The sequence below is a fragment of the Centruroides sculpturatus genome, unplaced genomic scaffold, assembly GCF_000671375.1.
Source record: "Centruroides sculpturatus isolate CEXI.00-Female unplaced genomic scaffold, Cexi_2.0 scaffold675, whole genome shotgun sequence".
NCBI classification, from domain to species: domain Eukaryota; kingdom Metazoa; phylum Arthropoda; class Arachnida; order Scorpiones; family Buthidae; genus Centruroides; species Centruroides sculpturatus.
In genome coordinates this window covers 333711-348985 of record NW_019384955.1, presented here as the reverse complement: position 1 = coordinate 348985, position 15275 = coordinate 333711, and the positions used below count along the sequence as shown (strand labels likewise).

At 27.2% G+C, this 15275-nt stretch overlaps 1 protein-coding gene across 1 annotated transcript in view; it reads right to left on the bottom strand.

Annotated features, from left to right (window-relative positions):
- LOC111632358 (DNA repair protein complementing XP-A cells-like) overlaps nt 1-14304 on the bottom strand; it is a 16055-nt gene extending 1751 nt beyond the window's left edge. Inside the window, exons 1-4 of the mRNA XM_023376772.1 lie at nt 13968-14304; nt 11611-11838; nt 11268-11430; nt 11033-11150 (exon numbers count right to left, since the gene is read on the bottom strand). Coding sequence (XP_023232540.1) covers nt 11033-11150; nt 11268-11430; nt 11611-11838; nt 13968-14119 — 661 coding nt within the window. The 5' untranslated portion in view covers nt 14120-14304. The remainder of the gene's footprint in view (nt 1-11032; nt 11151-11267; nt 11431-11610; nt 11839-13967) is intronic.
- Between the last annotated feature and the right edge of the window lie 971 nt (nt 14305-15275).

The window sequence follows — 15275 nt, the reverse complement described above, 5'->3', positions numbered from 1 at the left end:
TATATTAAAAATATATATTTATTATTTTAAAAAAATAATGAAACTTCTGTTTGTAATAAAGAAATCTTAAGAGAAGCAACAACACTATTGATGGATTGTCCTGGATCAAACAAAAATAATAAATTATGCTTAGTAATTCTTTAGACTATTAAAATTTTCATCTTAAGAAAGATCACTCTTATAAATACAGTATATTTTTAAAGGCGTCAGTGATATAATGATAAAATTGTAACAATGGTGATATTAAAACAATAATTATAAAAAGCTTTTATTTGTTTTTGCACTCTCAAAAAGGAAAATCCTTAAACAATTTTATAAGTTTCTGTCAATTCTTGCAATTAGGTTTCATTTAGTTTCAATTTTTTAGTTTGGCATTCTTAAATTTATTTTTCATAAAAAATAAACTGTAAAAACTTATGTTTTTGCATATTACTGATAATTGCTTTATAAAAACTTCTCTTCAAGATAGAAACATCATTGCATTATAAGCAGAATATTCTTCTTCGCATAAAATTACCAAATGTTACAATCTAAAAAAGACATTTAATATTGATTACACAAATGAATAAATCATAAGTACTTACTTATTTCTCATGTTTATTCAATAAACTCATTTGAAAATTTAATAATAACAAACAGTTATATTATAAAAATATAATATATTTGTGTATGTTATCACATTACAAATCATATTTTAATTCTCATGAATATCTGTTTCATTTCATAGAAAGTTGTATATATTTTTTTGTTTTGAAAGTTTAGATAAAAAAGATTTTTGGCTATTTTGTTTCAGATTTGAAATCAAAATGTTAAATTCATTTCCATTCTACAAAATGTAATGGAATTAACTGCATTTCATAGAATGAAAGTACGATTTAAATTATAAATATAATAGAAATATTTGAAGTGAAAATTGTAAAATAAAAAAAGAAAAAAAAATGAAAACAAGATTAGAAAGAATAAGACAAATGTAAGATTTATGTAGAAATATTTGAAAATTCAAATGTTTTTAAAATTTTGGTGAAGTTTTCTTTAGAAAATAATACAGATTTTTGAACTAAAAAATAATACACATATTTATTCAGATATTTCCCTATCAGTATTTTCCAAATTGGGCGTTGTAACACTTTGGGGTGTTTCCTTACTTATAAAAGGGTGTTGTTATTGAATTGCCAACACTGCTTGGGAGGCAGCACCACTACAAAAATATCACATACACTTTAAATGATCAAATTCACTTCAAAACTTGTTCATTTTATAATAAAACCAAAAACCAGTCAGACAACTTCTGAACCTGTAGTAAATTGCAGATTATGGTTTAAATTTTAAAGTAGGACATTTAATTATTTTCATAACTATATAATATGTCTCTCTAAAAATTCTAGACAAATTGTTTTTTTACTAATTTTTATATTTGTCAAAAATATGTAATAATTTGAGAAAAAAAAAACTGAATTATTTCTCATCCATGCTTCCTACAAAACCTACAAAAACAAAAAGAAAATGGGGAAAAATGAAATACTTTTTTGATGAAGCACAATCCTTCTTTAAACATCATAAGTTTTCTTTGGTAAAATTTATAATTCATTTTCTCTAAGGCTAATAAATATGTGATTATGTATAAATCAACCATAAGAAATTAATGGATAAATCATTAAAGTTAAAATTTATATGATTGAATAATGCAGTATTTTTGTTGTTGGTGTATATGTTTAAGACTTATTTAAAAACTAAGTCCATGCAGAGTAAAGATTTAAATGTAAAAACCAAATAATTGTCCTTTGGTTATTAAAAATTTAAACTGAAGATGAAGAAGAAGAATGACAAAAGATATGAAAAACTGAAATAACTTATGATAACATTTGAAAATTTAAAAAATTTTTTAAACCATTTTTTATTTTTCTCTTTACTAGAATTAGGATATCTAGGCGATAAAAATCATAAAGTAGTTATGTAAGTTATAATTTATATAATCTTTATAACTATTTATATAATTTTTAGTGCTTATATGTCCTAGCATTACTTAATACAGTACTAATTTTGGATTAACATATTTTAATATACTTAAGTCTAAGTTTTAATGAAATTTTTCAAGCTAAATAATTTCCTTTTTAACTATATGATAAAACATCTAATTACACAGTAAAGTAACATTAGATCATATGTAAAGGCAATTTACTCTCTTAGTTTTCCTCATAATTTATCCTAATTATGAGAAATAGAAATCCTGCCTCTTGTTGAGTTGTACCAGATGGACATAATGATTTCAAATATCTCAACATTTGAAATAATTATGTCCATTAGAAATAAACTATTTTATGATTATACTATTATTCAATAACAAATAAATGCAATTATGAATTATGAATGCAATTATGAATTTTAATTAAAATTCTTAATTGCATTCATACTGAATTATTATTTATTTAATATAACACTAATTTCAAGTAAGAAATTATCATCATTTATTCTAATTATTATTATTAAAGTTTCTATCTGTTTATGGTATTTAAAAAATTCATGACTTTAAATATATATACAGTCGACCTCTGTATAACACTGTTGATTTTTCCATTTTATATGAATTCCATGTTGTACGAGTCTCTTAGATTTTACAAATACGTGAGCCGTTCACAGCTGGGCACACGTATTTGTAAAATCTAAGTGACTTGTACAACATGGAATTCATATAAAACAGAAAAATCAACAGTGTTATAGGGGGGTTGACTGTATACTAAGCTAAATACATTGAAATCTTGTCTTATTATTTCAATACAATTTCATAAAATAAGCAGTCTTCTATATGTAACCTTTGCAAAAACTATTATATAAAAAATAGTTAAATCAAAGGTTCCCATGTATATCATATCAATAACATTATGTTACATACATAATGATTTACATTCAAAAGTATTTACTAACTGAAGAGTAACTATACAGGGCAATTCTGAAATAGTGGAACAAACTTCAAGGAATGATTCCTCACAGGAAAATAAAGAAAAATGGTATATAAACATGTCTGGAAACGAGAGGTTTTTGATAAATCAAATCTCTTATGACAATGTTACGTGTATGATAATTTCATTACATAACTATCTTATTAATGCTCTTATATTACATAAATTGATTAAAGGGAGCTAAAGCTCACTTTAATCAATGTACATTAATCTGTACTATTGTAAAGTATTGTACTATTTTAGTAAAGTATGACACACTGATTAAAATAAGATGGAGCTCACTTTAGTCAATATGCACATACTTTACTAAACCATACCTATCTGCACAATGGATAGGTAGAGTTGCTTGGTGGTGTGGCCTCCATGCTCCCTTCATATAAATCTTTTGGACTTTTATCTGAGGTGTCACACTAAGATGCTAGATTATGTCACTCCCACTGACAATGCAGACATGTTGCTATAACATATTATCACCATTTGCAGGGATCCTAGAACCTTCAAAAAAGTGTAGCAGTCCATGCTCTGACATCTCTGCATATAGAAGATATCCTGAACATTTCTTGAAGGAAGATATGTAATTGAGAGAATTATGTAAGAGAGTTAATAAGCGAATATGCAATGAAATCTGTCTTGAACCTGACACTGTCATAAGAAGTTTGATTTCTCAAAAATCTCTCATTTCCTGACATATGTTTATATGCCTTTTTTTCTTTATTTTCCTTTGCGAAATCATCCGCAGGAGTTTGTTCGACTATTCCAGAATCATCCTGTATATTGTCTTGAATTGGATATTTAGCGTTCTGTTCACCAAGTTATTAATTTTACTATTATAATGAAAAAACACTAGGTATTTAATCAAGATGTTATGTCATCTTTAGTTAATTATTGTACTTAAACTTGATAAAGTGTACAGCAATCCTCAATTAATGTTGTCAATAAGTTCGTAGAAACTGTGAAGTTAAGTGAAACAATGTGTAATGAAACCAGTTTTACCATAGATTAAATAATATAGCCAAAAATTAAGTTCCTATGGAATATTTCTAGTCACACAAACACCAAAGACCCAAAATTCCTCTAATATGAAAGACTGAGCTGTAGTAAATCCTAGGTTTTCCAAAGCAGATATTATATAGACTTATTAAACCTGAGACAGAGAACAATCACCTATGCATTTTGGGCCTTTTTAAGCCCAAAGCTCTTCACTTGGAATATAATTTATCCATACAGAAATATCTGTAGGATATCTGGTTTATCTGTAGGATATCTGGTTTGATTTTTTACATTGCTTCTTGTCTATTTTTTTATTAACTGTAGGATATCTGGTTTGGAAAACCTAAGATTTACTACAGTTAATAAAAAAATAGACAAGAAGCAATATCAAATAAATATGAGCTATACAAGATTAATGAAAACACATATGCAAGCTGTTTTCTAATAATTTGTATATTAATTTTTAATTATTTAATAGGAAATGCTTCTCATTACAAGAGATTTGAAGAATGAATGTAAAATGTGGTTGTCACATTTATTATTAAAATGCACAAGAACTATATACTAAAATGTTCTTGTTGAAAGTAAAATTTACATTATATTTCATAAGTAGGATTTTAAGATATCAATTTATTTTCAGTTTATCAATTTTCAGATATTTTTGTGTTCAATAATTAAAGAGAAACCTGGTTTAACATTACTTTTTATTGAAAATTCAGAGATAAAAAAACAACTTCAATTTGCTGCAATTAAGTACAGAAAAAATTTTTAGGCGATTAGTGTTCATCACAAAATTAGTAGGCCTACAATGCACTAATGTAGTTTACAATTTTTAAAATAAATAAATTACGTATAATTTTATAATTTTATGTATATCAGACTGTGTCAGATTACAAAGAGCCTAATTGGGATCTGTTATGAAAATTCTGCATAGAGACACATTCATTTATAGATATGTCACTGATTTGTAGAAAACATTATCAGAGAAAAAACAATATATCAAATTTAATCATCTGTAAAACAGTAAAATAAAGGAATCTGAATGAATAATTCTCTTAGGATCAAAATAATACATTATATAGCATAACCATGAGCTGAATAAAAAACTTCCTAAGCTACTAGATTTCCTTGCAACTTTTGAAGCAATATTTTTACTTATTTCACTTATATTCAAAGTCTATAAGTATATAATGAATGAATCCGGTGCATTTATCTGCATTTGGAAATCAGTAAATGACAAGAGTTGTAGTGATGGTGGGTGGTGTGGGAGCAAGACTAAATTATTATCATTGAAGATTGGTAAAGATGGGTAATAAAGAATAAACATTTGCAAACGAAAAGTTATAAAGAACACCTCCTACCACCATGCAGTCAAAAACAAACAATTGCTGATTCAATGAAATATAAATGGCACTGTATAAATTTACATTGATGAAGGCAAACAGGGCAAATTTGTTTATGATTTACATTGATATTAATGTACATGATGTTTTACATGTTAATGTGGATATAGGTTCTTGTTATCTGAAAAAAGGTAAAACTATAAATGAATGCAAATTATATTAATCAGGTTTCAAGAAAAGAATTTAGTTATTATTATTCTAATTGGGTTGTGCTTGCAAACTCTGGCATTTATGTCCCATCTCATAGAATCAATTTTACTATTTATAAAGAAAATTCAACAACAATAATTGCAAATGATTACAAAAATAGTATCTTTCCTCAACAATATTATAACAAAATAATGTTACGTGAGGATTTGTAGTATTATTACTGTATTTAACTTTGTTGTGTATGTTGTGTTTTAATGCAAAAAATAATTTTTGTTATAGTTATTTTTTATACTTAACATGATAATCTGATTTACTATTTTCCATGCAAAAATTTTTGTTTAGTTCATAAACTTTATTATTATTCAAAAAATTTAAGAATTAGACAGATTTAGAATTAGCATAACTTTAGAATTAATAAGTTTAACTTTAAAAATTTTGAATGTCATGTTTCCATGTTTCATCAGATTTCACTCATTCACACAAAATCAATATGGCACACTTATTCACAATTTGAAAAACTATTATAATTTACATCCAAGCTTTGTGGAATTATTATTATTTGGAGATGATAATAAATAAACACAGACATAACTAAAAGTTGAAAAAAAGAAAAAAAACCTATATTTAATATACCCAAAAGTTTAATAGATAATCCTTCAAGCTGTGCATTATATGCTTGTGTATAGCCTTGTCTAACTCTCTAGTGGGGGATTGTGCCTTGTCGAGGATCAGTCTCAATGCTGGTGTTTCCTTATGAGTTTTGGCAAACGCAAATAGTCTGGGAGTGTCTGGGAAAGGCACTACAGCCCTGTTTAGGTTCATCAATCTAGCTAAAGGTGTTTGAGAGTAAACTTTTTTACATGTGCTTGCAGTTTGTTGACATAACCATCATCAATGGGGTCACACTCGGTATTATTGATGTATTTTTGCATCATCAAAGTGTACGTATTCTTCTTTAATAACACCAGAGCTTTGTTTTTGTCCACCTTGAGTACTACTACATTAGTATCCTTTAGCCATTTTTTGGACTTGGAAATCCGTTTCCAAATTTGGTCTTCATGCGTGCGGCTGTTAGAGTCCCGTATCCTTATTGCAGCCTTCCATCTGAAATAATCTTTTTGCAATTGTAATTGTAAAAGCCTTACTGTCCTTTTAAATTCTAATGTTATTGTTAATTGTCTACTTGGACTTTACTTATTAATAGGACTTAATACTAGTGTTTAAAGATTGACATAGCAATGAGAGTTAGTTCAGGAAAGAACAAAATTTCTTTATTATATCACCTGTAGTAATAGTTTCTGAAATACTGGTGTTTAAAGATTGACACAGCAATGAGAGTTAGTTCAGGAAAGAACAAAATTTCTTTATTATATCACCTGTAGTAAAAACTATTACTACAGGTGATATAATAAAGAAATTTTAAACGTTTTCACCATAGATGTAAAAATCTAAATATGTTAAACTTAATAGTCATTTGTTTACTTTAAAATTTATTTTAAAAAGTTTTGGCTCAAGATCTTATAATGAAAAACAAAACATTATTAAAAGAGAAAGACCAATGCCTAACTTAAATATAAACACTTCAATAAAAACATTTGTTCGACATTTTCATGATAAAATGGCTCTGTAGATACATAAAAATGCAAAAATTATTTTGTTGGCTTGCCTACTATTTTGAAATGAAATTAGTGTGTGGAATAAGAATGGCTTTGACAATTTAGCTGGCAAAAGACACGAAAAATTGTTGATTCTTTCGTATTTGAAGCAACTTGGAAATCAAAGCGGAATAGAATTTAACATTAGTAAATAATATAAAATAAATATTGAAAATTATAACAAGATAGTTACGGCTAATAGATATAACATCTATTAATTTAAATACAGTATATGTTTTTATCAAAGCAAGAATCGGCATTTAAAGGGCATAGGGAATCTATTGAATCTAATAACAGAGGTAATTATATTGAACTTCATTAATAACTATTTATTAATTACGTCAGATAAATAATCTATTAAAAATACATTTAAGGAATTAACTGATCGCCTCTGGAAGTCAGCTTCTTACAGAAACACAACTTCCCTATCATCAAGTGTCACGGCACACCGCTGATTAATAATATAAAGAACTCAGTCTCCACTTTACTCGGCTAGAGATGTTCGGTTAAGCTTTTGTTTAAATAAAATTTTGGCTCTTTCATCAGGGTTTTGTTTATGTCCTCAATTCCCTAATCACTTAATTATTTAACTACTTCTAACTAAGTAGAAATAAGTCAAAACCAGTTACTTTATACTCGAATATTTGTAGTCTTGGGAAAAAAGTGGAAAGACAAATTTTTATGACAAACGTATACATAAATTGTAAATTTAACAAAAATAAATTCTAATGCTTTTTCTGTACCTCGTGCATCACTCTCATTCATTAAATTTAGTTGTAAATGATGCTGTCAAAGTAACAGTTAATTTTTTAACATTACAAGAATTGTACACGTTTTTTTCTACATCCCTTTAGAGATGGGACATACGAAATCGTAATCTCACTGGTTTAACATTGAAATCTGTGAGTAATATAAAATCGGAGAGTGGAATAAATATATCAAATATTTTAATGGATTTTTTTAAACTCCTGTCAACTATACAGAACTATTGTAAAAACATACCAGTAAATTCTTATCAGTTGGGTTAAGTTATAAATCTACTCATGATTCACATAATCGGGCGAGGGCAGCCAAATATCTAGCAGGCAGGCGGCTAACAGCCCAGAACCAGTCCTGGATAGAACTGAATGCGTTATACTTGTAGCATCCATCCAAGGTCCTAGGCTTCCACCAGCTAAACCGGGTGAGGTTGGTGCTCTGTAAAGCGCATGCGCAAATCTGGCCTTTTGGATGCTGACGATACAGCACTTCCACTCTGCTACTAATATTCGAATATATAATAGCAATCTTTTTTTTTTTTTTCACGTGTAGTATAGAAATTTGTAATAAGATACATAATGCAGTTATAATAAAATATTGTGCAATTATTTTCATATAATTAAATTATTATGTATTTATTTTTTTAGAAAATACAAGGGAAGCGGTGCATCCACCACTTCCAATGACGGCATGCCACTGGTTGTTACCCTGTATACAAGTTTAGTAGAAGAAAAAACATTTTCAAATCTTTACATGTTCCAAAAATGTCTCTTTTTCAACCTCAGCTCATGTAATAATTCCAATTAAATAGAAAATATCTTCAAAACATAAATGGCAAACTACGTTGTTTAATATCTAGTACATGAAAATTTGTTTAGAAATATTCGAAAGTTAATAACTGTCTATTTATAATTGTTTATTTTCCTGCTGGATACTGTATAAGCAAGAAACCTGTCCAATGTGGAAAAGAAAGAGGTTTTTGGGTATAAAGAACATTATTTAACCTGGATAAGGCAGAAAATTAAGATATCACTTGTATACAAATAAGTAAAATACCTCCAGATAAAATGGTCATCACAGAGCAGGAAAAATTGCATTCCAAAGATGATTTTACACTTATCAGAGAAATGAAGGCCATATGACAAAAGGGATAAACTAATACAGGGTCTTTATTAATATTAGTTTTTTTTTTTCTTGAATTAACCAGGAATAGAATTGAATACATTTAAGTATCAATGACTTTCAAGAATCAAATGAGTTTCCAAAACCTCAGTTCTCAAGAACAAGCAATGAATTTGATTTGTGAAAACAGTGAGAATAAGTCAACATAGTACTGCCAATGTGACTCATACAGAGAAGTTAGTAGCTAACTAGTACAATTACTTGAAAACGACCTGATAAACATGTTGATAATTACAGAGATTGAAGTAAATGATTAAGCAGAGTATTAATATTCCTCAAAAAGGCAGATCACAAAATAACTTGGTCCCTGTATTACTACAATACAATCAGAACTTCTGATGGCAGAACAAGATATCAGTTTTCTACTCAAATTGATTGTTTAGTATCATGTGAACTCACAAGGATAGCATCTTAGAAGTATTCAAATACCTAGCACAAACTTTCAAAAAAAATGAAAACTTTTTTATGATTGAATAGTTCACAACTCTTTGCATTTGAATATTCCCATGTTTAGTTAGAATCATTTTGGATTAACACATTAAGCACCACAATAGAAAGGCATAAAATATCACACTGAGCCATGCTCTTTTTTTTATGGACAAAATAGTACAAAAATTATGGCTATTTAATATAATTTTTTCATCATTGTTGAAAAACATTTTTTTCTCAATTTTAGGCATGTTGCAAAATTGCAACAAGTGGCTTGAATTATTTTTTTCTGATTATGTTATGCTAACTTGTATTCTTATCAAGTTTTATTTAACAGAAAATCTACCACATAAATGCATAAAGTATAGATTGCATAAATGGACCAATACAAATCCAAGAAAAATAGAATAATCATTAAAATTATATACTAAATTATATACTGTACTAAAATATTTTTTTACTGTTTTTATTCCCTAAAAGAAAATAGAGATTGTTTCTCAAATATTCGTTTTTGTGCTTTATATTTTTATGATATTGTACTTATTCATGTTCATTGTGCATGAAAAACATTAGAAAAGGCATGTTTTGTGTATTTTTCATATTTTATAACAAAATAAAATTAAATTTCTATTAGCATTTAATCATAAAAAAATTTACTGGGCCAAGTGTAATTTCACACATTTCCATATAATAATACACACACATTTCTATGGCAACACCATTCAAATTCAAAGTTTTCTTAGAACAATCTGTTAACAGTTAAAAAATTAACTGTTAATTTTTAATAATTTTTTAAATTTACTTTCTTTAATTCAAATAAATAAATTATTTCTATTGTTATTGCCCAATTTCATTGACAAGTTTCATTTCTTCTGTGTCTTTGTTCAATGTATCAGAAATGATTTATTTTCTTGAATGTTAGTAAATTGAAATTCAAAAATTATTAGAAAATTATATCTTGAAGAAGGCATTGACATTCACTCAATAAAGTTATAGATAAAATATGTCATTCACCACAGATAAATTAATTCCTACCTAAACATTCAGAAAAAACTGCTGTTAATGTCTGGATTGAATAAAAGCATAAAATTTGCTTCTTGCCATACATACAAGTTATGGAAGTTGATGATACAATCTCTCTGAAGGTAATAGTAACCAAACAAAATTGGCATCCTTGGTACAAAGTCAACCTCTTTTAGTACCTGCATTTGTTGTAAGTGATATGGATGCAGATAAGCACTTCTTAAAACTTGCCATATTATAAATTAGCTTTCCCTCAAAGATTTGTTACTAAATTTGTGCAATATGAAGTAGAATGAATATTACTTTGAAAAATTATTAAAAATGTTTCTTTAAAATATGTAAAATTGTTAATTGTATACTTATGTTTCATTTGAAAGTGTTTATACCTAGATTTAAAGTATTTTGTTTAAATATAACTTAAATATTAAATAATTTTTAAAATTAAAATAATACATAAAAGATGTTAATTGCTGATGAAACAAACCTTTTATTTTTTTATCGTAGGCTTTCTTTTTCCGTTTATCTCTATCTTGAGCTCTTTGGTCACGAGCAGTTTCCAAATTTTCTTCAGATTCCCAAACAATCTTGGCTCTTTCTTCTACCTAATATATTTCATTTTTATCTTTTATTAATTAAAAGGAATAGAAATTTTGTCATCAATAAATAATATTTTAATGATAATTTAAAGAACAATAAAACAAAATAAAATAGTAAATCACCTGACATTTCAGATATAATTTCATATCTCCTCTACTGTAGTGAGGGTTCTTTTTTACAATGTACTTTAATGGAGGTTCTCTTTTATCTAGATCACAATCCTTCAACAAATAGTCTTTTTTAGCATCTGTCCTTGTAATAAGTTTATGACAACCATCATTTTCCCTTTGAGATAAAATTTTGATTATTAAAAATGTATATTCATTTTATGTAGTCCACTGTAACAAATATCTGATAGATCTCAAATAATTTAAAATCCATAAAGAAAAGTATTCATATAAATTATGAAAAATTGGAAATTAAAATAATTTAATAATTCTCAATAAAATGTAAGAGCAATCAGACCTGCAGTTGTCACAAATATAAACGTTGAAATTTGTGAGGAGAAAGGAATCCACAAATTCAACATCACATTTTTCACAATGAAGTCTATCCTCTTCAATGGGAGGAGCCTGCTCAATGTATATTGTTTGAGGTTGTGATGGCTCATCATCACATTCTTCAAGAAGAAATCCACCTCCAGTATTTTGTAATTTAGGAGGTACTTTCACAGTTTGCTCCTTGCAAGATTGACTGAAAAACAAAATTAAACATTATATTTTTAAATTAAAAGTTAAAATTAAATAATTAAATTAATATAAATTTGACTGATAATAGTTATTAATCATTTAAGCACCTTCTTGGTAAACAACATTATTTATTAATTTTTAGATCATAGATTTATAACATTCAAGTTAATTAAATTTCATTTACTAGAAATTATATCGATATTAATTCTTTTATATGGTTAAATTAACTTCAATTAAAATCAATCAACTGAAATAATATAGCAATCAATGAATGTTAATTATTCTATATATTGTTTCAAAACTTAAATTCCATCTAATAAAACTACAATTTAGGATCTTAAAACAACTAACAAAATTTAGTACAAATTATTTATATAACATGTGCATTTTGTATAAATGATACATAATACAATATTTATTATGACTATTAGACCATAATAAATATTCAATTTCATTTGATTTAAAACATCTCAGTGTAATGGCATCAGTTTTTTTAAAAGTACATGTCATCAATTTTACAAAATTGATGCAAAAACCCCATAAGTGTCAAAAATCAAATTTTACATTAGTAATAAAAGGCAATTAGTACTGCAATAAAAGCAAAAGATTTTTCCATACAAAGGTTCATTATAACTTATAATCATGTAATTATCTAGATGTACTGTACTACTGACAACTCCACAGCAGAAAAAAGATTTAGGTATACGGTTTCCTCAGCAACATGAATTGCCCAATTATACATGAGCTTATTACAAGTAACAATAGAAACATCTCTACTAGTCAAATGTTTTCAAGATTTTTGCATACTGCAAGAGCTTGCACAACTATGATATAAAATTTACTTGACGCATGTTGATTCTATATAAGGTTTTCGTATGTCAACAAAGATTTACTTTTAAAAACCTAATGCTATTATACTGATGTTTAAATCAAATAAAAATTTTGTTCTAATTTTTTAAAAACTGTTTAAAATTTTGAATTTCTTCAGAACATTCAAACATACAGATGTTCTCATTCTAACTTAAGATTCAAACTTTGAGGGTCTGACAATGGATGGAGAAGTCCTGAAAAATGCTTAATTAAACAAATAAAAAGATTTGACTCTTATAATAATCTTAGCATTTGTTTCTCCTCATAACAACAGATTGAATTACTACTTCCACAGTATCTATTACAGATACATAATCATTTGATGAACATTAGAGTATATCTTTTAGTTAAACATTTTTTTCAGAAAACCATTCTTCTGTAGATTATGGTACTTTGGTGCTTCTGAATCAAAAATTTATGATTATTTGTTACTCTATATTTAAGTTTACACACACTAAATTGAATCATTTGTGTTTAGTATCGTGTCAACCGTCTTTCATTCAGAGAAAGTAATAACATTATAATGCTAACAGTAAATCAAGTTAACACATGATATATCAGAAAGAGTAGACATATTGTAAATCTTTCCACATTAAATCTGTTATATTATTAAAATGTTTTATTAAATCTATTTCTTCCACAGCTAGAATGATGTAGTCTTAAATCTTGTAGAGAAATGATAATTTCCTGTAATGTTAATTTTATCCTAACTCCAACTTTACATTACTATTTACCTTTAACTGCTTTGATATGAAGAAGTACAGTACATCAACAAGGCAGTTAAAGGTAAACAGATAAATGTCCTCTTTCATTTCATAAGATTTGAAACACTGCATCATCCAAACCATCAATATAAAACAATGCTTTTCCAGAAATGTGAAAACAAAATAGATTATTTTGTGAGCAACACCCAAAACACTTTAGTAAATTTCATTTCTTCAATCTTCAAAGAGTTTTGTCCACTTTTATATACTAAAAAACTTAGAAGTTGGGATAAACGTTTTTGAATTGTTGTTTTATGTGATGAAAATTGTAACTCATTCTATTTCTTTAATAAAACTGAAATTTATCATTTTTTAAGTCAGTTTACTGAATAAAGTTTCAGGTTTCTATACTAAATGATTATCTATTCCTATACTATATGATTTTACTTAAGTAGAATTGAGTATTAACAGAATTCAAGTAGTAGTTACTTTTAAGTAAATGGTACACATATTACACACACACATTTACCTAAAAGTAACTTCAACTAAATCATTTTACCTTTTAAGCGACGATTCGGTAGCCAATCGTGATTTTCGTAACAACAACGCTTTCTGACGATTTCTTTCTATCCTTTCCTCTTGCTTTTTAGTTAATTTAATTTCGTTATCGACGAGTTTCTTGCTATTTGGTGAATTTTCTAATTGTTCCATGTTTTTAAAAAATTAAAAATTTCTATCTAAACACTTTATTGCAACAAACGTGATAATAGTTTAAGACGATAGATGGCATAGCAGTGAGTATTTTTTGACGTTCGTACAAATTCTGCGGCGCGTTCGTAAGCGAGCCAATAACGTTGTTCGTTTCGAATGAAACGGGCTATGTCATTGGCTTGTTTATTCAGTTGTATTGAAACGCTTTTTTTACCAGGCAGCGTGCTCATTCAAATAATTCGTATATCTATAAAATAAAAGATTTAATGAAAAAAATAAGTTATTATTTGGGAAATTATTAAGGGCTGAGATAGAGAGAGGAATGGAATTTTCACAAGCGGATTAGTCGCGAATATAAACTTCTATTTGAGTTATTTTTTTGATTGGATTGATGGAATAAGACAACGCAATAGATAGCAATTTGCCAAAGGGGTGATTTCCGAGAGTACTTTTATAATAATTGGTTCCTATTTGGGTGTTAGACACACGAAGAAAACCCGGAAAACTCAATGAGCCAGCACGTTGATCAGGCGCGAACCCATGACCAACTAGCACTGTTCAATGATTTTATCCATTTTTTTGTCTTTTTTTTCTCATTCTGCGTCAATAATTGACGATCGCTTCCCAAGTATTGTTATCATAACAGAATTAATATTTAATATTACAGTACTCACACATTTTTGTTGTTTAATAATAAAAAAAAAAGTGAATGATTTCATTTGAAGACCATATTCAAAACGAATCATTCAATTTTTTTTACATTTAACTTTATTTAATTTAAACTCGTGAAAATTTTTTTGTTATAGTTATGAATTAATTAATGAAGATACTATCCATACTGGTATTAAAAGTAAATTGTGAACTTGCTAAGAATATACTGTATTGATAGTGTTGTGTTGAAGTGATTGTGCCTCTAGCGGAGAGCAAGAGAAGTGAACGTTATCTTTTTTTTTCCAAAAAAAAACATTATTTTTAGTACGAATGAATAAAAAGTAAGGGTAAAGGCTGGAATTGTAAATAATATGCTTTGCAGAAATGTTCAAACTGTTAAAATTTGTGTGTATCTCAGATTTTTTTCATTGCATATAAATGTACATTTTTGGAATAAATATTTGAAACATTTTTGGAGATGAATGATTAGGAAGCGAAATAATTT